The 24,663-nt window shown below is 37.1% G+C and overlaps 1 protein-coding gene across 2 annotated transcripts in view; it reads right to left on the minus strand.

The window, feature by feature from the left end:
• Positions 1 to 24,340, minus strand: part of OTOGL (otogelin like) — a 136,191-nt gene extending 111,851 nt beyond the window's left edge. For both annotated transcript variants that reach the window (XM_045069092.1, XM_045069091.1), the window contains exons 1-10: positions 24,256 to 24,340; positions 23,123 to 23,162; positions 22,123 to 22,171; positions 17,596 to 17,662; positions 15,740 to 15,838; positions 14,003 to 14,157; positions 8,928 to 9,049; positions 5,525 to 5,730; positions 588 to 715; positions 118 to 224 (exon numbers count right to left, since the gene is read on the minus strand). In XM_045069092.1, the coding sequence (XP_044925027.1) occupies positions 118 to 224; positions 588 to 715; positions 5,525 to 5,730; positions 8,928 to 9,049; positions 14,003 to 14,157; positions 15,740 to 15,838; positions 17,596 to 17,662; positions 22,123 to 22,171; positions 23,123 to 23,162; positions 24,256 to 24,331 (1,049 nt within the window). In that variant the 5' untranslated portion in view covers positions 24,332 to 24,340. The remainder of the gene's footprint in view (positions 1 to 117; positions 225 to 587; positions 716 to 5,524; positions 5,731 to 8,927; positions 9,050 to 14,002; positions 14,158 to 15,739; positions 15,839 to 17,595; positions 17,663 to 22,122; positions 22,172 to 23,122; positions 23,163 to 24,255) is intronic.
• Positions 24,341 to 24,663: the final 323 nt, after the last annotated feature.

Genomic DNA, 24,663 nt, shown 5'->3' on the forward strand with positions numbered 1-24,663 from the left:
GTTTTACATTTCCATTATACTTTGTGAACTGCTGAGAGGACTACGTTAGAGAAGTGGTGTTTGCTCTTCTTTTTGGACAAAGAGAATTCAATTACAAATACTAATTATTTCACTTACTTGCAAAGATCATTAACACAGCTGGCAATATACAGATACGGATCAATATACTCATGGCAGCTCAGAAATGGGAACTGCAACAAAATCTGACACTTGAAGAAGATGGCCTGTGTGGAAGAGGATGGCAGTCAGCAGAACATATTTAATGATACAAGTGTACTCTCATTTTTTCTACTGATCTATTCGCAGGGCCTTCCCTTCTTACCAGGAAAGGGAAGGTGATTTATCCTTATTGGTTTTAACCACCATTTTTCTAACTACATATTTGCACAAAGAATACTGCTCTCATGAAACTCATTACGTTCACAATGTCTGAACTATCTTCAAGTTATTCCTGTTGCAGTTACATTACCTGAATTTTACCGGGTTTAATTATGTCCTGTTTGTACAAAACTGCTTAATATTCAATATGCAAATACAATGTATATGTATGATATCCAACAAGCCCAGGGTTGCCACATCAAATTTACCTCAAATGCTGGCATTCCGCTGGAGCATGGGTTTGGAAAGTCTGAAGGCATCGGTACACATTTGGTGTCATCAGGAATTTGCACCGACCAGCTATTTGCAAACATAGCAATGTCTTCTGTATAGTCCTCTATTTCACACACACATACACAAAATATATATGTGTGTATTAGCATCACTTTACACAAATACAGTTCATCAACATATACTTTTTGGCCAAAAAGTTAAATTCAATACCTTTATAAATACCAATGATTGTCAGTGATATCAGACTATACCATTACTTTAGTATAAAAATACTTCATTGAACAAAGTGTAAGTACCAAACAAAAGTTCATGTCATTGAAGGGAAAAAGCAAACATCACTGAAGCAACATAAAGAGGTACTGAAAGTGAATGGTACAACATACACACCAGTAAAGCTCTCATTAGCCTAAGCATGTTGTAGAGAGGAGGAAATACACCTAAAATCAAGAAACGTTAAGTAAAAGTTTGGTATGAAATTTTTCTGACAGCCCTTTCATTATATTTAAGATTAGTCAGAACCTTGCTAAAATCAAGTTTCCATTTTTGAGGTATACCACAATAAAATATATATATATATATATATATAGTGAAGATTTCAGAAGACAGCCACAAAAACAATGAAAGACTGGAGAAGACACTCAGAGAAGACCAAGAAGTAAATCCATTTCATCTGAATATGATCAACAGTGTTTTTAAACATGCTCAAGACAGTTAAAGAAGCGCCATACTATCCTAGTGCTGTGCAGAGGCAAGATTCAGGCAGCGGCAGACAGATGGTTGGTGGTGAGCTTTCTGGGCTCTCTGTTTCAGATCAAGTTTCAATCATGTTAGCACCTGGCCTGAGAACAAGTTAAGGGCCTTGTGTGAAAATTAATCCTGCTCCCCCATTCAGCCAAAGGTTGAATCTAGGGGCGCCTGGGTGGCTCAGTGGGTTCAAGCCTCTGCCTTCCGCTCAGGTCATGATCCCAGGGTCCTGGGATCGAGCCCCGCATCGGGCTCTCAGCTGAGCAGGGAACCTGCTCCCTCCTCACTCTCTGCCTGCTTCTCTGCCTACTTGTGATCTCTGTCCATCAAATGAATAAATAAAATCTTTTTTTTAAAGATTTATCCAGCTCACCTCATAGTCTCTGATATTGCTGGAAATGTTCCACTGAACAAAGCATCAGCCTGGCCCAATATACTCTTTTTTTTGAAGGTGTATTTATTTATTTGAGAAAGACAGAGAGAGAGAGAGGGAGCTCCTGTGGGGGAGGGGTGGCAAAGGAAGAGGGAGAGAGAATCTCCACCTTATTTCCCACTGATTACAGAGCTCCAGGCTGTGCTAGATCTCTGAGCTCATGACCTGAGCTGAAATTAAGAGTTGGATGCTTAATCAACTGAGCCACCCAGGTACCCCTAATATATATATTTTTTTTTAAAAAAAGGGGAAATCTGATGTTATTTTTTTAAAAAGAGGGAGCCCATGTTCATGCTCATGAGAAAGAGCTGGAAGGGGAGAGAGAGAGAGAGAATCCCAAGCAGCCCCCCTGTTGAGTGGGGAGCTGACATGGGGTTGGATCTCATAACCCAGAGATCATGACCTGAGCAGAAACCAAGAGTCAGATGCTCAACCAACTGAGACACCCAGGCGCCCCCAATGTTACTTTTAAGTAAATCTATAGTCACATTTCATTTCAAAACATCTTTTTTGAAGAGTCTGTAGGACCAAAAATACTACCTGAAGGCCCACTGATTTCAATATCTATGCACAAATTTTAATGTAACTAAACAACCTGGACAGCCCCTTAGAGTTCACTTTAATTCCAGTTTATAGCTACATATTTATCTATTTTTATGACATCATAATAATAAAAGTCCCAAAAGCTGGCCATAATGAGACTTTAAATCTATATCGATTGGTTGTCTGGAAGACTGCAAAACTAAATTTAAAATGTTTCACATAGGGGCGCCTGGGTGGCTCAGTGGGTTGAAGCCTCTGCTTTCGGCTCAGGTCGTGATCCCGGGGTCCTGGGATCGGGCCCCACGTCGGGCTCTCTGCTCAGCGGGGAGCCTGCTTCCTCCTCTCTCTCTGCCTGCCTCTCTGCCTACTTGTGATCTCTGTCAAATAAATAAATAAAATCTTAAAAAAAAAAATGTTTCACATAATATATGCTACAAGTAAAGTGATTTCTTGTGCATACTGGAATGCTTTCTAAGAGTGAAAATGAGGCATTATTAATTACTATGTTGGGAAAAACAAGAGTAAGCCAGGGCATCTATTTTGATGTGTAGCTAGCTATAAACATGAATTATGGAACCAGAAGCTCATTGAGACAATCAATTAAAATATTTCTATATCCACGGAAATTCTGAAAAGCCTCATTTCTTTGTGAAGTCATCCCTGAAGAATAGAAATGCAGGGAGAAATACAATTTTAATCACTGTTAAGAAACTGTGCGTTCAATGGCTTTCAATCAAACTACCTCAGTGCCTCTGAAGTTTTATCTAATCAGCAAAGAACAGGCTGAGTTTCAAAAAACCGCTAGGTAATACGGCTAAAGCTAAAGGTAATACGGCTCAACTGTAGACATGTTCTTGCATTATTAGAATAGGAGAAAATTGGAGGGCAAGTTCCAGTCACATCCTTACAAGTTATTGTTTTTTTTTTTTTTATTATTATTACTCTGCTTCACACTGTGCACCAAATTAAACTATGAAAAATCTGAACTCTCTCTTCAGGCTCTTCCTACCAACTTTCCAGGGTCCTTCTTGCCTTCTGCCAATTCAATCGTAATTCAGTCCACTCGCCGCCTGCCGGTCCTCTGCCGCCCAGAATCTGCTAACACTCTTCCGCATGCCGCCCAGGCATCTTACCATTTTATGTTCCTGATTATCAAAGCCTGTCTGACCCTCAGCTCAAATCCTGACCTGAGTCCCTCTTCCTCTAGCAAGAGCAGATGCTTTGTTCTAGCCTCACCTCTGTACCATATTCCCCAGACAACCCGGGAGGAGGTTGCCCGCAACAGTCTTTTCTAACTCTAACACGGAGAACTGAATTGAGTATTATTTTCTTCATGAAGCTTTGACACCAAAGAAAAAGAAATCAATAACAACCATCTGATTGATCTGCCTGAGTCCAAAACCCTACTTCCTAATAGAGTCTCAAGACTCCAAGTTTATGAATTCTGTCATTCTCAATATCCAAATGAAAACACTAGTTCATGATGATCTCAATACTGTACATCCATGTGGTGCTCACAGACTTTTGAACACTTTCACTTACGTTTTCTCATTTGATGCTCAAAGGTTAGGAAGCTCCCAGGGTCTTTACTATTATCTTCATTTTACATAGGAGAAAAATCGACAGCTTGGAACCCTGTTCTGTACTCTCAGTGCTAGTAAACTAATCCTGACGATGCATTATCCATCTTGTGTAAAATGTTTGCATTTTAACAAGAACCTCTTAAAACAATGTCTTTAACCAAATGTTTTCCTATTAGCTCCATTCTAGGCTACTTGAGAACATCTGGAGATGATTATAAATTAGCTAAAACGTATTCAGTATTCATTATGTGCCAGACACTGGATTACATATTGTACATGGATTATCTCAGTTAATCCTTGCAACTCCATGCTATTATTAAGTCATTAAACTAAGAAAGTTTAATATGTGGCAAAGAAGGATTTGAACCCCACAATCTGACTCCAGAACCCACCCTCTAAGTAGGACTTTCACTGTCTCTAAAAACACATGGGGTGACACTTCTCTGTGAATTGTATACTATAAAACATACATATGATATAGCATTTTTACAGGTTAAGTCAGTTTCTCACACATTCATCTAAGCATGGGATTGGAAGTCAGTAAGGTCTGTAATCCAACCCTGATAATACCATTTACAAGCTGTGCTGTGTTGGGTACATCCCCCTGAGTTCTCATTGTACAATTAAGAAAATGCCAGCCACCTTACAGGATGATGTAAGTGTTGGGAATAATATAGCTACATGTTCATATTAACTGTTACTATAAATAGTATCAAGGTATATTGTTATTATTACTGACAACACTATGAACTCAGAATAATTATATCTCTATTTTACAGCTGAAAATAACTGAACATCAGAGAAATTAAATGAGTTCCCTCAAGTTACACAACATGTAAGCGTTGGAGGAAGATTCACAGTCTAGAGTGCTGATATTAAGAACAGTATTCTTTATCGGACCTTGAAATGTGGACCTAACTTGTAACTGTGTCCTGTGATTCTTATTCTGTATCCATTCCACACTAGTATCTAAATTGAAAGAGAACCCATTTTTAATGGCACACTGAGATTAGTTTCATGACTTAGTATAAGTAGATAAATGATGGTATGTACATCATTATACATGATAAAAAAAAAAAAAACCTTTCCAAGTTTTCACTCAGCTTTTATAAGTTCTATTCACATTATTATCTTTACAAAATCATTATTTGGCAGTCAATGAATTCATTCCTATGAAGACTAGATGCAAAATATCTTTTGTCCAAAGGTAGATAAGTTTGTTTCAAATGGGTTTGAATCACTAAAAGATAAGCCCAGACAAGGGAGGAGTCTGTTTTGTTCACTGATGTATCCCCAAGCTCCTACAACAGACACAAAGTCAATGTTCATTTAATATTTGTTACATGAGTAAGACTTGTATCTTAATTTAGTAAATGTAAACTAGCTTATGGTTTTTGAAAATGACACAAACATATTTCTTTTTTCTTTTTTCTTTTTTTTTCACAAACATGTTTCTATTCAGTCTTCACTTAAAATCACTGTAGCAGGCAAGTGCTAGCTTCTAATTTTAACCAACCTGGGATAAGTTGCATTCTTCTGGATACAAATAGCTTGATCAGTGAGTGAAGAGGACCACAGAAGTACCACACATTTCTTCCACTGCACTTACCTTGTTGAATGATAAAATCATCAGATTGAATGTCATTGTAGTTTCCACATAAACCACACGATTTCCCTTTATGCTCCTGAGACAGTTTGAGGTAAATTCCAGATATTCCATCCCAAGCCAATGAAAAACCAAAGGTTGTTTTCACCAAAATGTAGTCAGCTAGTTTCTCAATGAAAACCTGCCCAACAGTCTGAGGCAACGTTAAACTTGAAAAATAGAATAAAGGCAATTTAAGAGTTATGATGACGAATTCATTACACATGATAAATTTCTTTCTTCAAGTGACTGAGAAGTAAATAAAATATCATTATTATTCAAAATTACTGAATGAACTATGCAGCTAGATTTCCCAAGCAGCCATTACAGAGGAAATCTCAACATTTTGGAAAAATTCAATATCGAAATAAAAAGACAACCAAAATTGGTACCTGTTTTCCCCACTGGTAAAGATTTTCTGCATATAATTGGATGTTTTATTCAACTGACAAAAAATACATTGCTGCTAAATATCAATAATTTTATAAAACTGGAAGATAACCTTGTCTATTTAGAATAATGAGAGCTTAAATGTATTTATTTTTATCTAGAGAGTACAAGATAATCTAAAAATGCTGGACAATTTTGAAGTAAGGAGAAACAATGGTGCAAATAGGTAAAAACACTGAGTTCAGACTTTGTCTAATTTTGTTTTAAACTTGCCTGTAAGGAAATAGGAGCTTCTATCTCCAAAATGTCACCATGGCAGAAGTCATTGTTTTCCAAAAGAAAAACATCTAGGCATGATTAATTAGAATTTATATTTTTAATGCTTCAAAGTACATTATTAGGAACATAAAATACTTTGTTCTACAGTATTACATAGGGGTAAAAGTCAAATTTTTTTAATTGGATGTAATTAAGCCTATTTAAACAACAGTCACATTGAATATTTAAATTCCTGTTCCAATGTCCAGTCCTTCCACTTTTCACAAAGAAATAAGTGGGAAAAATGAGAGACTTGAAGAAAACTAAGCAACTGGACATTTTAAAAGTAAATCACCTAAAATGCTTTTGAAAAGTCACTGATCTCCTTCCATCCATGAAAATTACAGAAAAGAGTAGGCACTAAGAATTAAGAAAATGGAAGGAAAAAATCATTTTTATTAAAATAGCCATGCTAAGTGAAACTTAAAAACTATGAGTGAGGAGGGAGGTTAGTTAGTATGTTCATACATTAAACACTTCAAATTAGTGAGTTCCTTTCAGAAAGAGTATGCTCCATGGAATAAAAATTACAAAATCAAACTTACTCATTAACAAAATGGTAATTCCCAAAGAAACAATTCAAAATATCTGCAACTACTTGTATAGAGCTGGTTGCAAATCACTTTTTTATGCAGAATTAGTTTTAAGAATAAAAAAATAACTAAACTTTACCCTGAAGGACAAATATGACTGCAGCTATTACCGTAACTTCTTCTTATTAAAAATTATAAGCATGAGAAATTCCTATTAAATTCACAGTAAAAGTCTATATGAGTAATGTCATTTAAATTTGCAAGTTTATAAAAGCTATGCTTGAAAAAAGTAAATCACATTTTATAAAGATATTTCTTTGCTACAGAATGTTAAGTGTATGGAGATACAGTTGTTCTGCTGTGGATATTTTTTATTTTGGTCATTTATCATTTGATTCTTTCACAGCAAATTTGATGAAATACACAATTTTTGAAACTAGAAGATGCCTAACTATGATTATCCAGCTGTGTATAACATAAAAAGATGCTAGTAGAGATGGGGGATAATAGTAAAAATTACATTATCTACCAGAAATTTAAGAAAAACTCCATGTAACCTAGTCAGGAAACATTCACAATGCAAACTAAAATGAATGTACAAATTAATGCTGAAAATTATTCATGGATTCATATGTACCAAAACCCTTCATTTCACAGGCGAAAGAACCAAAGTCTAGAGAGGTAAGATGCAATTTGCAGAGACTTGCACTTTTGATTTGATTTGATTTTGGCAAATATTTCTCTAACACCTGCTTTGAATTAGGCCCTAGGCCAGGTGCAGTATTAGTATAAGCAACTTAGCTGAATAATAAGAAAACCATCCTTCTTCCATCATACAAATCATACAAATGGAATCTCTCATACAAATGGAAATCCTCGAAGAAATATTTTCTATGAGATTTAACAAAGAGTTAGTATTCCTGAAAATCTACTTGAAAGGTATTTTTTTTTTGAAGTGTATTTTTGTTTTATAAGACATAATAATTTTTTTTAAAGAGCTCATTGTGTTATGCCAAATCCCATATAAGGAATTCTAAATTACTATTTAAATTCAGCTGCAAAAAATACATATGCAGTTGCATTATTTATCCCATTCAAAAGGCACAGGTTTCTTTTCTAAGAAAATGAGAAGTACAGAACCCAAATGATCAAGAAAATAAGCCTGAGAGAGGTGAGAGACTGTTTGGGGTCCCCTGACCGTGACAAAGCCTAGGTCAGTGCTTGGCTGCCTGGTGCTTCCTCCAAAACCCTTCCTGCTATCGCCTGCTGCCTCTTGAGGAGTCCAAACTGAGAAAAAAGTACACAGGTTGGTAAGACTGGCAAGAATCCCCAGGGTTCAAATGAATTCTAAATGACAGACAGAATTGTCCCATCCCACATTTTACTTTTTCTGGCATAGCTCAGCCAAGAAATCTTAAAATTGACTAATTCTATAGTTATTTAGATTAGAAGGTGGATTATTCCACAGTATTCCAACCTTACATATGGAAAACCTTTCTTCAAACTAATAAACACCGCCTTCCCCCAAACTCTCAGGCCTTATTCTTGGTAGCTAGGAAGGCAAAACTGGGCCTTTCTCTGCTCTATTCAAGAAAGCCAGTTATTTCTTGGCTCTGAATCTTGGTCAGAATACTAGCGGAAAGTCTCAAATGACACCCAAGCCTCATTCGTACGCATTTGGAAAAGACTTCCACAGGTTTAGTTATACTTTAAGTAACTGCGAAGGAAGAAAGGAAGGGGGGGGAGGGGAGAAGGGAGAGAGGAAGTGGGGAGGGAGGAAGAAAGAGGGGGGAAGGGAAAATGCAAGAAAGAGAGAAAGAGAGAAGATTTAAGAAAGAAGGCAAGTATAATTGAAGAGCTGAACTATGAAGATTTCTCCTGAATCTCTTCTATAATCGCATCTGTACCTGTGCAAACCTAAGTGTATCCTACACAAACATTAGGGAGGTAAAACTGGTTAGGTTCTGGTCACCTGACTGGCCTCAGAGCTTGCTAAATTTTAATGTCTGTATGATATAACTTTAAGGTTATTGGTTGACAGAAATCCTTTCTTCTACTCCCCATAATTCAATTTCAAACATGACATGTTCGGTGTTATTTTCATTATATCATTGATCATATCTTACCTGATTCCATCCTTTTTTATTTCATGCCCATAAATACGAATTTCCTCTTGGTCTGAAAAGAACAAGCTGATTGACCGGTAACAGGAATACACTGAACCATAGCACTTAGGGCTATTATGAACCTTGAAGGGGCGAAAAAATAGAAAGTGTTGGAACCAATAAGATATGTAGGCCTTCATTTGAGTTCCCAGAGTCACAATGTCTGTTTACAGTTCTACAGCAATGTTAGACTAATGCCACTTTACAAAATTACAAACATTTAGGATTTTCAAGAGGAAAAAAAAAGATTTATCAAAGAAATTGGACAACAAAATCAACTTTTTAGAGTACAAGATAATTCAACATTTTTTAAAAGATTTTACTTATTTATTTGACAGAGATCACAAGTAGGCAGAGAGATAGGCAGGCAGAGAGAGAGGAGGAAGCAGGCTTCCCGCTGAGCAGAAAGTCCGATGTGGGGCTCGATGCCAGGACCCTGGAACCAGGACCTGAGCCGAAGGCAGAGGCTTTAACCCACTGAGCCACCCAGGCACCCCTTGGCATATTTTTTAAATAAGCTGAATCTTTGTATATTGAGTCTCAACATTCTTTTTTTCTCTTTCAAGGTTTTATTTAAATTCAAGTTAGTCCACATACAGTATAGTAGAATTTAGAGGTAGAATTCTACAGAGGTAGAATTTAGTGATTCATCAGTTGCATACAACACCCGATGCTCATGACTTCAAGTGCCCTCCTTAATGTCCATTACCCAATTACCCCACCCCCACCCACCTCCCCTCCAACAACCCTCAGTTTGTTCCCTATAGTTAAGAGTCTCTTATGGTTTGCCTCCTTCTCTGTCTTAATCTTATTCTATTTTTCTTTCCCTTCTTCTATGTTCATCTGTTTTGTTTCTTAATTTCCACATATGAGTGAAATCATATGGTATATGTCTTTCTCTGACTGACTTATTATTTTAAAGACACCTGGTATGCACTAGAAAAAAACTAATTCTGACAGGAAGACAGTCGAGCACCACAAAGAAACACATTTGTAGTTTTCATGTCCATGTCACGTTAGAGACTCATGAAATGGAGCTCTATACAATGCAATACCTAGAGGTCGCAAAAGTGACTAACAACCTCACTAAAAATAAAATTGCTCTAAAAATAAAAGAATATTTTAGGAAAGACAAAGTTTACTTCTCAAAATTTGATGGGAAATTTAGTTGAGGGAAAGAAAGAGAAAAGGAAGGGAAGAGAAGGAAGAAGAAAGGAAGGAAGAAGGGAGGGAGGAAGAGAAAAAGAGAAAGAGAATAAAGAAAACAAGGAGAGAAGAAAGGAGAAGAATGAAAGATTACCTTACTCTATTCCAAAGTTAATTTCAAGGGTTCAAAAAGTAAAGTATAAATATCTGACCACAGTGAGAAGAAATTTATGGAGCTAAAGAGTTTGAAGAAAAAAAATTAGTGATTAGAGTATAAAAGTGTCGCAAACCAAAAAAAGGGGATAATTGTATAGATAATAACTCTATACAAATGTACAAAGATGGGCACCTGGGTGGCTCAGTGGGTTAAAGCCGCTGCCTTCGGCTCAGGTCATGGTCTCAGGGTCCTGGGATCGAGTCCCACATCGGGCTCTCTGCTCAGCAGGGAGCCTGCTTCTCTCTCTCTCTCTCTCTCTCTCTCTCTCTCTGCCTGCCTCTCCATCTACTTGAGATCTCTCTGTGTCAAATAAATAAATAAAATCTTAAAAAAAATGTACAAAGAGGAGAAACAAAATCATAATAAACTACTGGGCTCAGGTCTAAATAATATTTATATGAATTCATATATACATACATATATGTTTAATATGTAAATCACAATAATAAACCACATATCATTTAACCTGAGATGACAATACAACTCTGTAAAGAGGAGGGAAGGAGAGTGTGTGTGTGTGTGTGTGTGTGTGTGTGTGTTAGGGGCAGGAAGGGGGACATAACAAAGATGATTCCATTTTCTGTAGTAGGAAATGACTAAGGCTTAACTTGAAAGATAAATAAATAATAACATATTTGGGCATGTAATGTAAAAGCCAGAAGAAATCGCTTAAGGAGTTGAAGCAATTGCCTTAGGGAGACAGATTTTAGCTAAGGTTGGGAGTGAAAGCAAGCAGGGGCTACATTTTTGCTTCACATGCCTTAGATAAGTTTTTAAAACTATGTACAGGTATTATTTTCATAAAAGTAAAATTAAATTGAAAAAGAAAATGATCAGGAATAGAAAGGGATATATGCAGAAAGATGTTGATCAATGTATGTATTAAAAGACTGAAAAGGGGTGCTTGGGTGGCTCAGTGGGTTAAAGCCTCTGCCTTCGGACCCTGATCTCAGGGTCCTGGGATTGAGCCCTGCATTGGGCTTTCTGCTTAGCAGGGTGCCTGCTTCCTCCCCCTTCTCTCTCTGCCTGCCTCTCTGCCTACTTGTGATCTCTCTCTCTCTCTTTCAAATAAATAAATAAAATCTTAAAAAAAAAAAAAAGACTGAAAATATATTTTAAATTCTAAATTTCCAAAACAGGGCTTAAGTAAAGATTTTGAATATTCCATAAATTGGAACAAAGATAGCTAATAAAATTTTGGTTTTTCAAGAATATTTGACATGGAAGAAAGTTCTTAACATAATTACCAGGTGAAAATCTCAGACAGAAAATTATACATAGTCGGATTTCAAGATTATAAATGTGTTTAAAATTCAGAGAAAAAAAGAGTAGAAGAAAATATGTGGAGCCATTAGCAGTGCTAACTCTATTTTAAAATTTTTATTTAAATTCTAGTTAGTTAACATACATGGTAGTATTGGTTCTAGGAGTAGAATTTAGTGATTCTTCACTTACATACAACACTCAGTGCTCATCAACCCTCTAGCCATCAACCCTCTAGACCATCCCCCACCCTCCTCTAACAATCCTCAGTCTGTTCTCTAACCTTAAGAGTCTATTATGATTTGCGTCCCTCCCTCTCTTTTCCCCCCTCCCACATGTTCATCTGTTTGTTTCTCAAATTCCACATATGAGTGGAATCATGTGGTATCTGGCTTTCTCTAACTGACTGACTTTGCTTAGCATATTACTCTTTATCTTCACCCATGTCATTGCAAATGGCAAGATTTCATTCTTTCCAATGGCTGAGTGATATCCTGGAAAATATATGGAGGGTCCCCAAAAAGTTAAAAATAGAACTATCCTATGACCCAGTAATTGCACTATTAGGTATTTACCCAAAGAATACAAAAATACAAATTCGAAGGGATACATGCAGCCTGATGTTTATAGCATTTATTATCTACATGAGCCAAAGGATGGAGAGAGCCCAAATGGCCATCGGCTGCAGTCTATATTGCAGTAGTTCAAACACTATTTTTATAGACTTCTCTGAAATTTTTAAATTTTCTATAAGAAAAGTGAACTATTTCAAGAAGTATAAAAGACACACGAGAATTTTCTTGTAAAAGATTAGACTAACTTTTGAGTAAAACCACTTATATGTCATCTTATAACTTGTAGCTTGTTAAGAGGTTTAAATTTATCAAAGGTGAGAACAGGGACACCTGGAAAGCTCAGTCGGTTAAGTATCTGCCTTAGGCACAGGTCATGATCTCGGGGTCCTGGGATCAAGCCCCACATTGGCACCCTGCTTAGCGGGGGGTCTACTTTTCCCTTCTCTCTGCCCCCTCCCCAACTTGTGTTCTCTCTCTCTCAAATAAATAAATAAAATCGAAAGAAAGAAAGAAAGAAAGAAAGGGAAAGGTGGATGAACTATTTCCATAATCAGGGGAAAGATGACATTTAAAATGAATGGATTTGTTGCCTAGAAAGAAAATTCCACCAGCTAAAACAGAGCCAAGTAGAAACAAAATTAGCTCTGGGAGCACAGTTCAGCATTGTGTGCTATTATCAAAGGATAGATTATCTAGTTGACACTTTATTCTTCAGAAGGGTGAGACCCTGGACAAGAACATTTCAATGAGGGAGTCAGAAGGTGTTTGAGTGATAAACCCAGTGAGAGAGTGGAGGAGAAACAGACAATAAGTGGCTGAAAACAGGAGCCCTGTAAATACTGAAGATGCTTGCCACTGACTTCCCTATCTAAAGACACAGAGGATTTTTTTTTTATCTTTATGCCTCATCAGTTAACTTTCAGTAGATCTCATTTCCTTTCTGGGTCACAAGGCTCTTGTTGCTCTTTAAAAACTTCAAAGCCTACTTTTTAAAATTTGCACCACCTAGGAGAGGAGAATCTAGGCAACTTCAATTTAAGTTAGAAGGGAAAAAGAAAACAGAGGTTTCAACAAATGATGCCTATGGAGAGTTCTAGCTTTTGAACAGGATAGCACAGCTGTCTCGTGACTCTGCTTGGAGACAGCTAGAAAGTCAGGGCAAGAGAGTGAGACAGGGAAAGAGTCCTGACTTTTTTACTTCAACTAGAGCCACTCTGCAGCTTGCATTCTGAGCAGTCTCTTAGGAATTCTTCCAAATCAAGAGTTCAGCTAAACACTATCTCTCTGCACTCAATTATACAGTATGAACCAACCTAGTAAGTGCCTGTCTCTATGTCCTTGGGCCTTCCTTCTGTACTCCATTTCCTGAATGCCAGCCTCTGATCACACTAAGGGGTGCCTTCAAAAAAAAATTAATCCGGGGGAATATCACAATGGTAGCATCAGAAAAGAAATCTGTATGAGCAATTTGGTTAGCATCCAAACCCACGCCCTCTTCAAAATGTTTGAATACAATCTGAATAATGGGGATATGAACCAGAAGTGATATTATGACATTGTAATATAGACATTTTGCATTACCTATAACTCTCTCCCACACAGATCCAAATCCTTCTTCTCCCAATCCAAAGCTCCATCTTAATAAGATAGACTCAATTTAGCTACAAATTGGGTCCATCCCATTAAAAACGAATCCTTCTTCTTCCCCAGTCAGAGCCCCAAGTATTTGCACTATGATTATTATATATTTTCCATCATTTGTGCACACCTTTAAAAATATAAACTTTGCCAGGAAAAAAAAATCTTTAAGTTAATTATGCCCTAGGATCACCTACCCATACAGTGTACTGAGGTTCCAAATTACCACAGTCCTTTGCAAAAATGTAAGAACAGTTTCCTGGGAAATAATAGTAAATGCCATCAAAAGTTTCAAAGTGGTACTGTCCCCAGGTTTTGCAAATCCCATCTCTGCCATTGCCCATGTTTGGCACTGAAAAGAAATAAGACAATATTTAATTGAATAAAAGAAATTATATCCTGTTTCTGGCAAGGTTCAGTTATGGTAGGTGATTCCAATTTTCATGAAAATAAATATTTTCTTCTTTGGTGGTCAATATCGCAGAAAGAAACAACCAATATAAAATTTTCAGTTGTTCTCAAAACTATTAAACTCTCCTAAAGGAAAATATGGTTTCCAAGTTGCTTTGAAGAAAGGTTTTGTGTTAGAAACGTCTTTAAATTTTGCTTCCAGAAGAAGTTTAGAAGAAGTGAATAGTAAGGAAAATGATACAGTAAAAGAAGGTAACAGAGATAAAACAAACACAGTGGCATAGAAAAGAAAGAAATGTTACCACTGAGTGCCCTAAATATTTGCATAAGCAGCCGTAGAGTGTTCCAGACTCTGCAATTCTTTCAAAAATATCTCAATAGTATTCACAGAGAAAAATAACCATGACAAAAGAAAGATCATGTTTATATGTCTGAGACCTTGGGGTAGGGAGCATTAGTCATCCAAAGGATGCTGGAATTTAGGAATTCATAGCCTTAAACTGGCCAAATGTCAAACAATATTCATCTTAAATCATACAACTTCATTTCATATTGCCTTTGTGACTACCTCCCTTCTTCCCTTTGTGGATAACCCTCTATTCTATATTAACTTTCTAGGTCCTTCCCTTTAGAATAATATGGAAATCAATTACCTTTACCAAGCACTCAATATAAAACATTTTAATGCACGCTGCTGTAGGGAGCACAGAAATAAGGCACAATCATTGTCTTTGTGTGTGTGTGTGTGTGTGTGTGTGTGATTTTACCTAAATTTTTTAGCCTTGACCAACATTGTCCTTTTCAGGAAAAAACAGAGCAATTCATTGTTCAGTCTTCTCTGACAGTATGCCTTACCTCCGTTGCAGATTTTCACAGAATCTTGTACTTTCCTTTATAGCATGTGGTTTAAGTATAATGAATATGTATCTCTTATGCATTGTTTTTTTTTTCTAGACTGTAACCTCCCAGAGGGCAGAAGCATGTCTGTATTACTCACTATTGTATCCCCAGTGGCAGGTCTGGGATTTAGTAGGTACTCCATGAATACTTATTAAACAAATTAATATTTATCCTTACTGAGGTAGGAACCTATCCCAGACAATGTGGTTAAAAATGTTTTAAAGAACCCTCTGCCTTTGAAGAACTCTCAAAACTGTGTCTATTTTATATACAGAATGTCCAATTAATTCAAAGTAAGAAAAAGAGTGGCTCCAAATAATAAGTCTAATTTATAAAGCAGAAACAGAAACAAGTAAGGACCTGGTTTAATGGACTGATATCATCCATCCATGAAATGGAAAAAAAAAGAAAAAAACCTGAGGAAGTAGTAGAGATCAGTGAGAAGGGAAAGTGGACATATGCATTTTCTTTTACATTATTTCTAAATTGTCTGAATGAATTAGGGACACAAGTTAATGCATAATACGACTGCCTCAATTCCCAGTGCATGAACACTGATGTAGCCAATTACACCTTAAAATTCTCTTTGACTTATAATTCTCTCAAGTAGCCCTGAAACTTACCAATCTGGCACCGTGTCCCAAGTGCCTGAAATATTTGACAGTCACATGTACCAGTCTTAGAACAGAAAGCTCCGTTAAGGCATTCATGAGGACAAGAACCTAAAGGACAAAAAAAAAAAAAAAGTTATCTTCTGGTGTGCATCAATTCTTATAAACATAATATGTCAAGATTTAGCTTGGACTAACTGTAACCATTATTAATTCAAACAGAACCCTGGGCTTCTTGCCTTGATGAGCTAAAGAATTAAGCCCATCGAGTCTCTATCTAGTTCATTTCATTATGTGTGCTGTGAAACAAGAAAGACAAGCTTTCACATCTCAGACTACCCTGAGAGCAAAGGTTAGCTTCCTTCAAGCAATTGAAAGGTCAAGTTCCCATGTAAGGAATCCCTGTCCCAGATGATGAGAACCAGAAATGAACAAGCTGCAGAAGATTCCATTGACAGAGTTTGGCTCGGCTGCACGTCCAAAGGGTTCCATCTCCAGGAATGAGTGCTGTCTTAAAGAACTGTCCATTGTTAGCTCAGGGAATCAGACAAAGTATTTAAAAAACCCAAACAGAAACTCTCATTTCTGAGAAGAAGAATTAAACATTTTTTTTATTAATATGTAATGTATTATTTGTCTCAAGGGTACAAGTCTGTGAATCATCAGTCTTAACACGATTCACAGCACTACCCATACCATATACCCTCCCCAATGAAGAATAAAACATTTCATTCAAAGTGTGTGTGTTAATTAATCTTCAGGCTCCATTAAAAATAATACATTCTTTCTGACCCATACTTAATTTTAATGGGATCTAAACCAGCCATCACCAAAAATATTCTTTTTCGTGGAAAGAAACACTGCCCCAAAGGATTCTGTTGAAAGAGGAAGCAAGAAACCATGAGCTTCTGAGTAAGTTTTGAAAATGCAAATGAACCACAGTGAAAACTTTCCCTCTAATAAAGAGAGAGGACAAGGAGCAATCGGCAAATTTCAAACAGGAAGAATTTAAAACAGGAAGAATTTAAGTAACACATCAAGAGAATGAGAACACATCTTCGAGTCACCACAAAGTGGTACCTCTTTGGACTATGTTAAGGTCGTGGAAGACAGTTAACTGGCTGAGATGATTAAACACAATTCTGCCCAAGTCAAGAATTAGAAAACGCCATTGTCTTTCTACCTTTAAGATCCACTGAGCTAAAATATCTCTTTACACTGAAACACCTACAAGTCTCTAAGGACATCTTAACTGAGGAAAAATGAGCTGTTTCAATTTCGATCATCAATATAGGTAAAAATTTATGTTTTTCACAAATTTAAGTGAAGTTTCTTCCCCTTTAAATTTTATCTTAGATCACAATCTTACACTTTTTACAATAAATAAAAATATGCCTAAACACCTAGACAAACACATGTATCTCCTTCAAAAATTTATCTACAAGCCCTGTTTATTCTCCTGAAAACAACTATCAATCCAAAACTAGCCAGGAATTGCTATATTTTGAGTAAAATGAAAAAATTGAATTAAAGTTCAAGTTCTCATGAGCATTCTGCTTAATGAAAATGGGAAATGGGTAAGTAAAAATAAGGAGGCCAAGGAAACAGGAGCCAGGAAATGATGCAGAAAAAAATCGTTTGATACCCAGATACTTCCTGATCACAGATTTATCAGCCTACTTTAATTGTTTAATCCTGCTTCTTTCCAAACGTAATTCAAATTTCTACATGAAGTGAACTTAACTGTTCCCATTATTACCACCCTGGCTCAGCTTCCTCCGTGCATTAAATGGCAATAGTTAATTCAGTATATCCCTCAAAGGGGACTTTCAAGAAAGCAAATACAAAAACAAAGGTGTGACACCGACCTTTTATTTTGCTCTCACCCCAATTAATAGCTTCATGGAAGAAATATCTTGAAGACGTTGCTTCCAACTTTGAAAAACAGAAATAAGAATTCAAGACAGTTAAATTATTTAATTCAAGCCCAATAAGCAATCAGGAAGTCTGGGAAATAGCTACAGAAACAGAAATTATGAATTGTTGACTCTATTTTGTTGGCTTCTGGAGGCAACAAAGGAGGCTCCCAGAAGAACCCTTCGTGGTTAGAGGACAGGATCTCAAGGTTTGGTTTTACCTCTTACCTGACTTTGACGAGTCTCTGTCCTCTCTGAGCTCTTTCTTCTCCTGACTCCTTGTCCTCCTTGAAAAAGAACCTCGGTGGATTCTAATCTTTACATTAACTAACTGCTTTGCCTACAGAAGAAGCTCTTCTCTGATATTTCCAAGCACAGATGGGGCTGGAGAAAACACATGGGGCTGATGGACCAACAGACGGGGACGTCCACACTGCCTGCAGAGCCATCTGTGAGGACACCAACCACAGAAGCTTCTGCTGCTACAGAGGGAGTGTCCCCCCTCAGTCTCCAAAGAACTGACACTTTGAAGTCCGTAGAATATTAAATGTATCTTTTTATAGATTTCCCACCACTTTAGGGTAATGGTTAAGAGTATGAATTATGGGATCAGAGAAACCTGGTTGAGAGTCCTAAGTCTTCCAGTCCATATTCTTAGACAAGTTCCCTAACTCTTAGCAAAAAGAAGTTTTCTAACCTCTTAGCACCTTCTTTCCTTGTCTGTAAAATGGGAATGATGGGTACCTACTTAATTGTGCAGTTATGACAATAAATTCAAATAATGTATGTAAAAATTCTGGTGTAGTGCCTCACATAGAAAGAATTAGCAATAAAGATATTTATATTAATCTAAGCAGTCCTGACAAACCTTAAGATTTTTGGAAGTCAATAGAGCTTACTAGCAAATAACTGTGGATTACTGAAACTAATTAATTAAGGATTTTTACTCAAACTCATTGATAATTTAGCATAAGGTCCAAAGCAATGTCCTTTCAAATAGGATTTCTATGTTCATCAGAAGAACATACACTCCCAAAGCCTGCCATGTAATTGTCAAATTGAGTACCAGATGTTGTCAGAAAATCTGGAAAGGGTGAAGACAAGAAAAGAGCGGTGATAGGGAATGTGACTTCAGGTCCAAAGTCCTACCTCAACAAATCCCAGTCTCCTTTCCACACACAGTTTTATTTTAGTATTTTCCAGCGAAGTAGTTTTTCTTTTAATAGCCAAACTTGCTCCAAGTCAGAGAAGAGGACTTCCACACTTGCTCTCAACTTTAACACTCCTTTCTAAACTCCTTGCTTGATACTATGCCTCCAAGTTCACTGTTTCCTGTTCTTATTTCTCCCAGGTTTCATCCTCACTGCTCAATCTCTCCTTTCTGCTTTTGCCTCTGTCTTCAAATTAAGTTAAACTCACAACAGTCTCTGACTTTGATTCCCCAAGACAGCAAATATTATCTTGTCTGTAGCCATCTGCCTACCTCTAGCACAGCCACCAATAATCCTGGGCACCAAAATCTGACTTCAGCTCCAGTGAATTATCTGCGATGCTCACTAAAAGTGTATAGTGGCTTCAAGTCTGCCTCACACAGGCTTATAACCTTGAACAAACTGTTTAACCTATGCAGCCTCAGTTCCCAATCTCTAAAATGGAATAAGAGTAGAACTGTATTCAATGAAACGGAGAGAGTAAAGTAGAGCTGGGCACGCAACAAGGGTTGTAAATGTTACCTAATTTAATTATTAGGCAAAAACTGAATACATCAGACAAGAATAGACCAAGACTAGAAATATAATTTTTTTGACTCAACTCAGGCTACACCTCCATGGAAAGGACAATTGCTCAACATACCAGCCTTCTGGCCACAAAAGCATCCTAGTTACCTTGGCGACCTAATGACCACGAGTTTCATGCATCATTCCACATTTCACCAATACTAACACAAGACCCTTACATAGCTTTTACTTTTTTAACCAACCTGAACTCATAATGGCATCTTACACTTATAACTGGGAACACTTTTGTTTTTGAGTCATATAAATAACGGCAATTAATGGCATCTTAGATACGATGAACAAGCTGCACAGAAATAGTTTCTTTACTTGCCTGCCTTCACAAGGCATTGAGTATCTAGGCAATAAGTACCATTATTCATTCTATGTCTCTAGCGCCGTCTCTTGAATGTTGTCAACAAATACCAACTGAGTTGAATTTTAGGCATTATTCAAATAGGAATAATCTGCCTGCCAAGCCTGTTCAGAACCGTAACTATAAAAGATTCTCTTGAATCTCCCTCCGCATCCTCTCAGCCCACCTGCCTCTGGGTTTCTGTGCACATCAAGACCCTTCAGCTTCAAGCACTGGTTTCTTTCTTTTTCTGCCTCAGGGCAAAATCCAAGTAGGAAAGACCACAGAAAACGCCTCCCTGGGGATAAAAGGTCTCCCAAAGGCCACACCTCAATCAAGGAGAGACAGGAATCAGTAGATAAGTACGGGCAACTTCCCCCATTCCTTGGAGAAACAATTCCACAACTAATTCTACACAGCTCCTCAGGGGGCCCCCCACCAAGACTGAGCCTCCGGAGCCCCTCCTCAACATACTCTCTAAGATTTGCTCCTTCCTGGTCTCACTTTTCTACCCCCCACCAAATAAATTAGCTGCACCTTAGTCTGCCTGAGCACCTGCTTTTAGGAGACAAATTTTGAAATGTAACCCAAATGCAAAAGAATTCCAGGCAGTGGGTGCCTACATTCACATAATCGATAAAAAGGTGACAGCCCATTCTTCCTCCTTGCTGATAACATCTCCACAGGACGTGAGAAGCACAGAGAAACCGTCTCCAGGTGAGAAATCTAGAGAAAAATGTGTGTGGCACAGAAATACACCACAGGCAGGGGTCCGTGTCTCCCCTTTCTTGGCTCTTGGTGTATCAGCATATCTGAACCCTTACTTGCACAGATGTCTCTCCACCACTGCTCCGTCTTGCTAGAGCAGGAGTCGTGAATCAGCGGACAAGAATGGCCTTATGATAGATGAGATCCTAAACAGTGCAGTGTGAGATTATGACCTCACTGCCTTTCTTCTTCAGCGTTTCTTCTTTTAAAACTTGTTCAGATATTACATAATGTTGGTGCATGTTCTCTAGCTGCAGGACATTGAGGAGCCAGTGTAGGTGGCCTGTTCTTCACTCTCTCTAAAAGGGAACTGAGGACAAGGTAAGTGTGTTCCTCACCTACTAACCAAAGTTACCTCTGTTGGGGTAAATGAGATAAATTCTAGAAATATCTAAACAGACAACAGTATAACCCCAACCAGAGGTCACTTTATGTGACAACTTTGGGATATATTTCACAGATTTTGACACTGGTGGGCTCTCCAAAATGCAGTTTCTTCAAAATTGGATTTTCTACTAGAGTCATGCTGATGTCTTCTTGTGGATAACATGGTCAACTGACAAACATGGAGTTAAATTTCTCAGAGAAAAGCCATTTTAACCACTTCACATGATACATAAGTATTTACGTACACAAAACACTTTTAAAGGAAAACTTTTAAAAAGTGTTTCCATTCCAGGCTTTTGCCCGTCTAAGTACAAAAAAAATTCTATTGTGAATAAGAATAAATTAGTTCTGTCCTCTAAACTGTCAAATCCATCTTCTACATTTCTCTTTAATTAACACGAAAAATATAAAAATTCAGGCCTTTACCAGAAAATACTAGCAGCATGGATTGCAGTTCAGAATTTGACAAAGGCCTCCTTAAATACATAAGCCATTTGTTATATAAATACCCACATCATGTTACTTGCCCACACGCATCTTTAAGTTAGGATTCTCTATTTTCCCAACTGTTTTTTATAGACAAATATATTTTTTAAACCACCTCTTTGAACATTCCAGTCAAAGTTTGAAAATATTGCAATTATGTTATCCAACATCCCTTATTGAAGGGGACCTGGCCAAAAGGGCCTTCTTGGATTCAGGGCTACACGACGCTCCAAAAATAAAGATCGCCTCCCCCTAAGTGTCTCTCACTGAGATTTGTCAGACACTAACAGAGCTGTCTGTCAGGACACCAGGGCACCTTCGACACCCTTTTGCATCACGTATACCTTTCTCTGCCCCTTTTTACTTGTGTTTGTTCGACTGTCATTGCTCTGATATCGCGCTTAATTTTTAAACCAATTAAAAATTTCTGGCAAGCTAATGACATTGAATCTCCCACACACTGTGAGCCTATCGGTAGGTAATGGAGGTGAACAGCAAAAAAAACACTCGAGCAAAAAGTTAATGTGAACGGAGCATGGATTTGAGGGTTGCAGAAAAGCAGTGGAGAAGTTACTCTGCCTCTTCTCCTTCCTGTCTTGTTTTTAGCATTTATTCCCCTTCACAAAGGCCTCATTGTTGAAGTGACAGTGGAGTCCCAAAGCAGAATGGATTATTTCTCTGCCTCTCTCCATCAGAGGCATAACCTACCTGTGCTGCTAAAAGAGCTCTTTTCTGTCGATTTTCATTAAACCCGTTTCTGGAAGAAAACAAAAAGAACTTGTATAGTCAAAGGCCCCTAGGCAACCTGAACAAGCCTTTCCCAGGAGAGAGCTGATGTTTTCCTCCTGATTTCCATCACTTTATCAAAGAGGTCTTTCTTGGTTTAACATTTAAAAGGTCCCCCTCCCCTCTTGGAGGGGTTACATTTGGGTGGTGGTGCTGTCTCATTTTACAAAATTCAAGAGTGTCCCCAGATCTCTCCAATCTCTGATGTACACTGAATTTTAGGAAGGAACTTCAAGACAGAGAAATAAACAAAATCTTGTAATATTGTAGCGCTGACACACACGGTATTTTCTCCACATGACTTCATAAAACTGCTGAGGTACGTATTTGCCAGGAGCACATAAACTTTTTCCAAACATAATACTTCTCTCCCTTTCCATGTCATAAAGCATAGATTAACGTTAATGTGAATAAGCACATCAAATTGTGATCTATCAAAATCAAATGATGAATGGAATTCTGCTTTTCGTTAAGCAGATCAGTTAAGTCCAAAAATGATTTTCATTATTTAGTGCTAAAACAATTTTATTGTTTTATTATCAAAAATTGCTTTATGGTAAGATAGAGCACATTTATAATAAACAATGTATATTAATAATAACAATATAAAAGGGGAATTTACCCAACATATCTTTATAAATCACTGAAGTGAAATTAACATCTCCTTAGTATCTATAGTCATTGGACACCACCAAGAACTCATTTTGTAATTAAACTAAAAAGAAATATTTTTTCATCATAAATAAGGAAACGAATGGCTGATAATTTTTAATTTTTGGAACTGCTTTTAAAGAACACATCTCATGCCTTTACTTTGTAAAATATCTATTTTTTTTCAAAAACAGATACATTTATCCACTGAGCTATGCTCATTCCCATTAACCTTATGTTTTAGAGGACAGAAAGAACAAGAAACACTCACTTTGATACTTTCGTCAAGATGGATGATCCGCAAATATATCCTGCCAGAGATAAATACGTAGAGATAAGAATGGGGAAAAAATTATTCAGATATCTTGGTCTCATGCTCTGGTTATTAAACAGATCATTTTAACCTAGATTCTAAAACATAGACTGAATTTTGCTATGAGTTAGTTTGCATTTCCTAGTGGATTTTAAGCAGCCAATTCCCTGTGAAATATTAGAGGGACTGTTAATCTGGATAGAAGGAACAGGGTACCTAGATCCAGAGAGACATAATACAGTGAAAGGAGCACTAAAATTGGAGTCACAGATCCAAGTTTTAGTCTCAGTCCTACCATTTAGTAAATGCCAAGGTTAAGCAAGCTAGCAAACACATAAATAAAATGATGGTAGTGGACAAGTGCATCTTGAAACTCCCCTCCAGTTCTCAATGCTCTATGACATTTTCTCCTTGGAATTTCAGTCACTACAAGGACTGGAAGATGGGGACCATGGCCTTGCTAGTCTTCCATTTCAGTAACTTCTCCCACTTCCCCTACAAGCTCCAAAATATACAGCTCTTTTCAGGGATTAAAAACTAACAAGTGAATGTAAAGAAATGCTTTCCCCATGAGAATATTCTATAAACATTAATTTATAAATAAAATTGCCACCAAAAATAACTGAAAACAATTCTTAGCCCTAAAAAAAAACCAAAGCCCTTCTTACAAACAAGTTTTTACCATTCTCCTTTCAGTTCATGCATGAAGAAAATTTAAGTACTCAATTTCTCTTAATTTATTATAAAATTCAAATGTTTAAGTTATACAGAAAACTACTATAAATCATCTTTTAGAAAAGAAAAAATTAGAATCAGAGTTTCTTCCAGTATAGTTGCCTAGCATGATAAAATCCAAATTTTAAGATTTGAAGACTCAAAAAACGAAAACCGAAGTCCCAAATCATCTACCTTACTACGAATTTTCAAAAAGGTGGTCCATGTGTCATTTAGTATATATCCCTTCTAATGACTCCAAAGTGCTCTTCTTATCAGTTGCAAGAGAGACTAAAACACAATAAAATCTTTTAAAATAAATAAATGAATAAATAAAATACAATAAAATAAGGTTAGAATTTCATATAGGTTCTTACCTTGTAATGAAAACAGTATATGAAGCAAGAATACACTCCGAGGTATCATTAAATTGAGTTTCCTCACAATGTTCATTTCAGTGGAGCCTTTCTCCCTGAAATGCAACCAAATTGTTGGTCTTTACTATGATGGCATCTTAGGAGTATGTGTATGAGTAGAGGGCTTAAATTCTTATAAATATAGCTTCGTAGTAAAGCAATTCGAAAAGAAATTCCAGTCTTTCTAACTACATACAGCATCTGAAGCTTTACAGGTTGCAGGCAAGCCTTTGGCTGAGTGTCTCATTAGTGATGCATGGCAGCTGCCTACCTAAGCCCGGATCAGTTACACCCTATCCCACTCCTGCACATCACACACCTTTTTAGTCTATACTAGCCCTTTACAACTTCTAGAGACAGCAGCATCCA

This window comes from Mustela putorius, unplaced genomic scaffold (assembly GCF_011764305.1).
Source record: "Mustela putorius furo isolate JIRA1106 unplaced genomic scaffold, ASM1176430v1.1 tig00003911_pilon_pilon_pilon, whole genome shotgun sequence".
Taxonomy (NCBI): domain Eukaryota; kingdom Metazoa; phylum Chordata; class Mammalia; order Carnivora; family Mustelidae; genus Mustela; species Mustela putorius.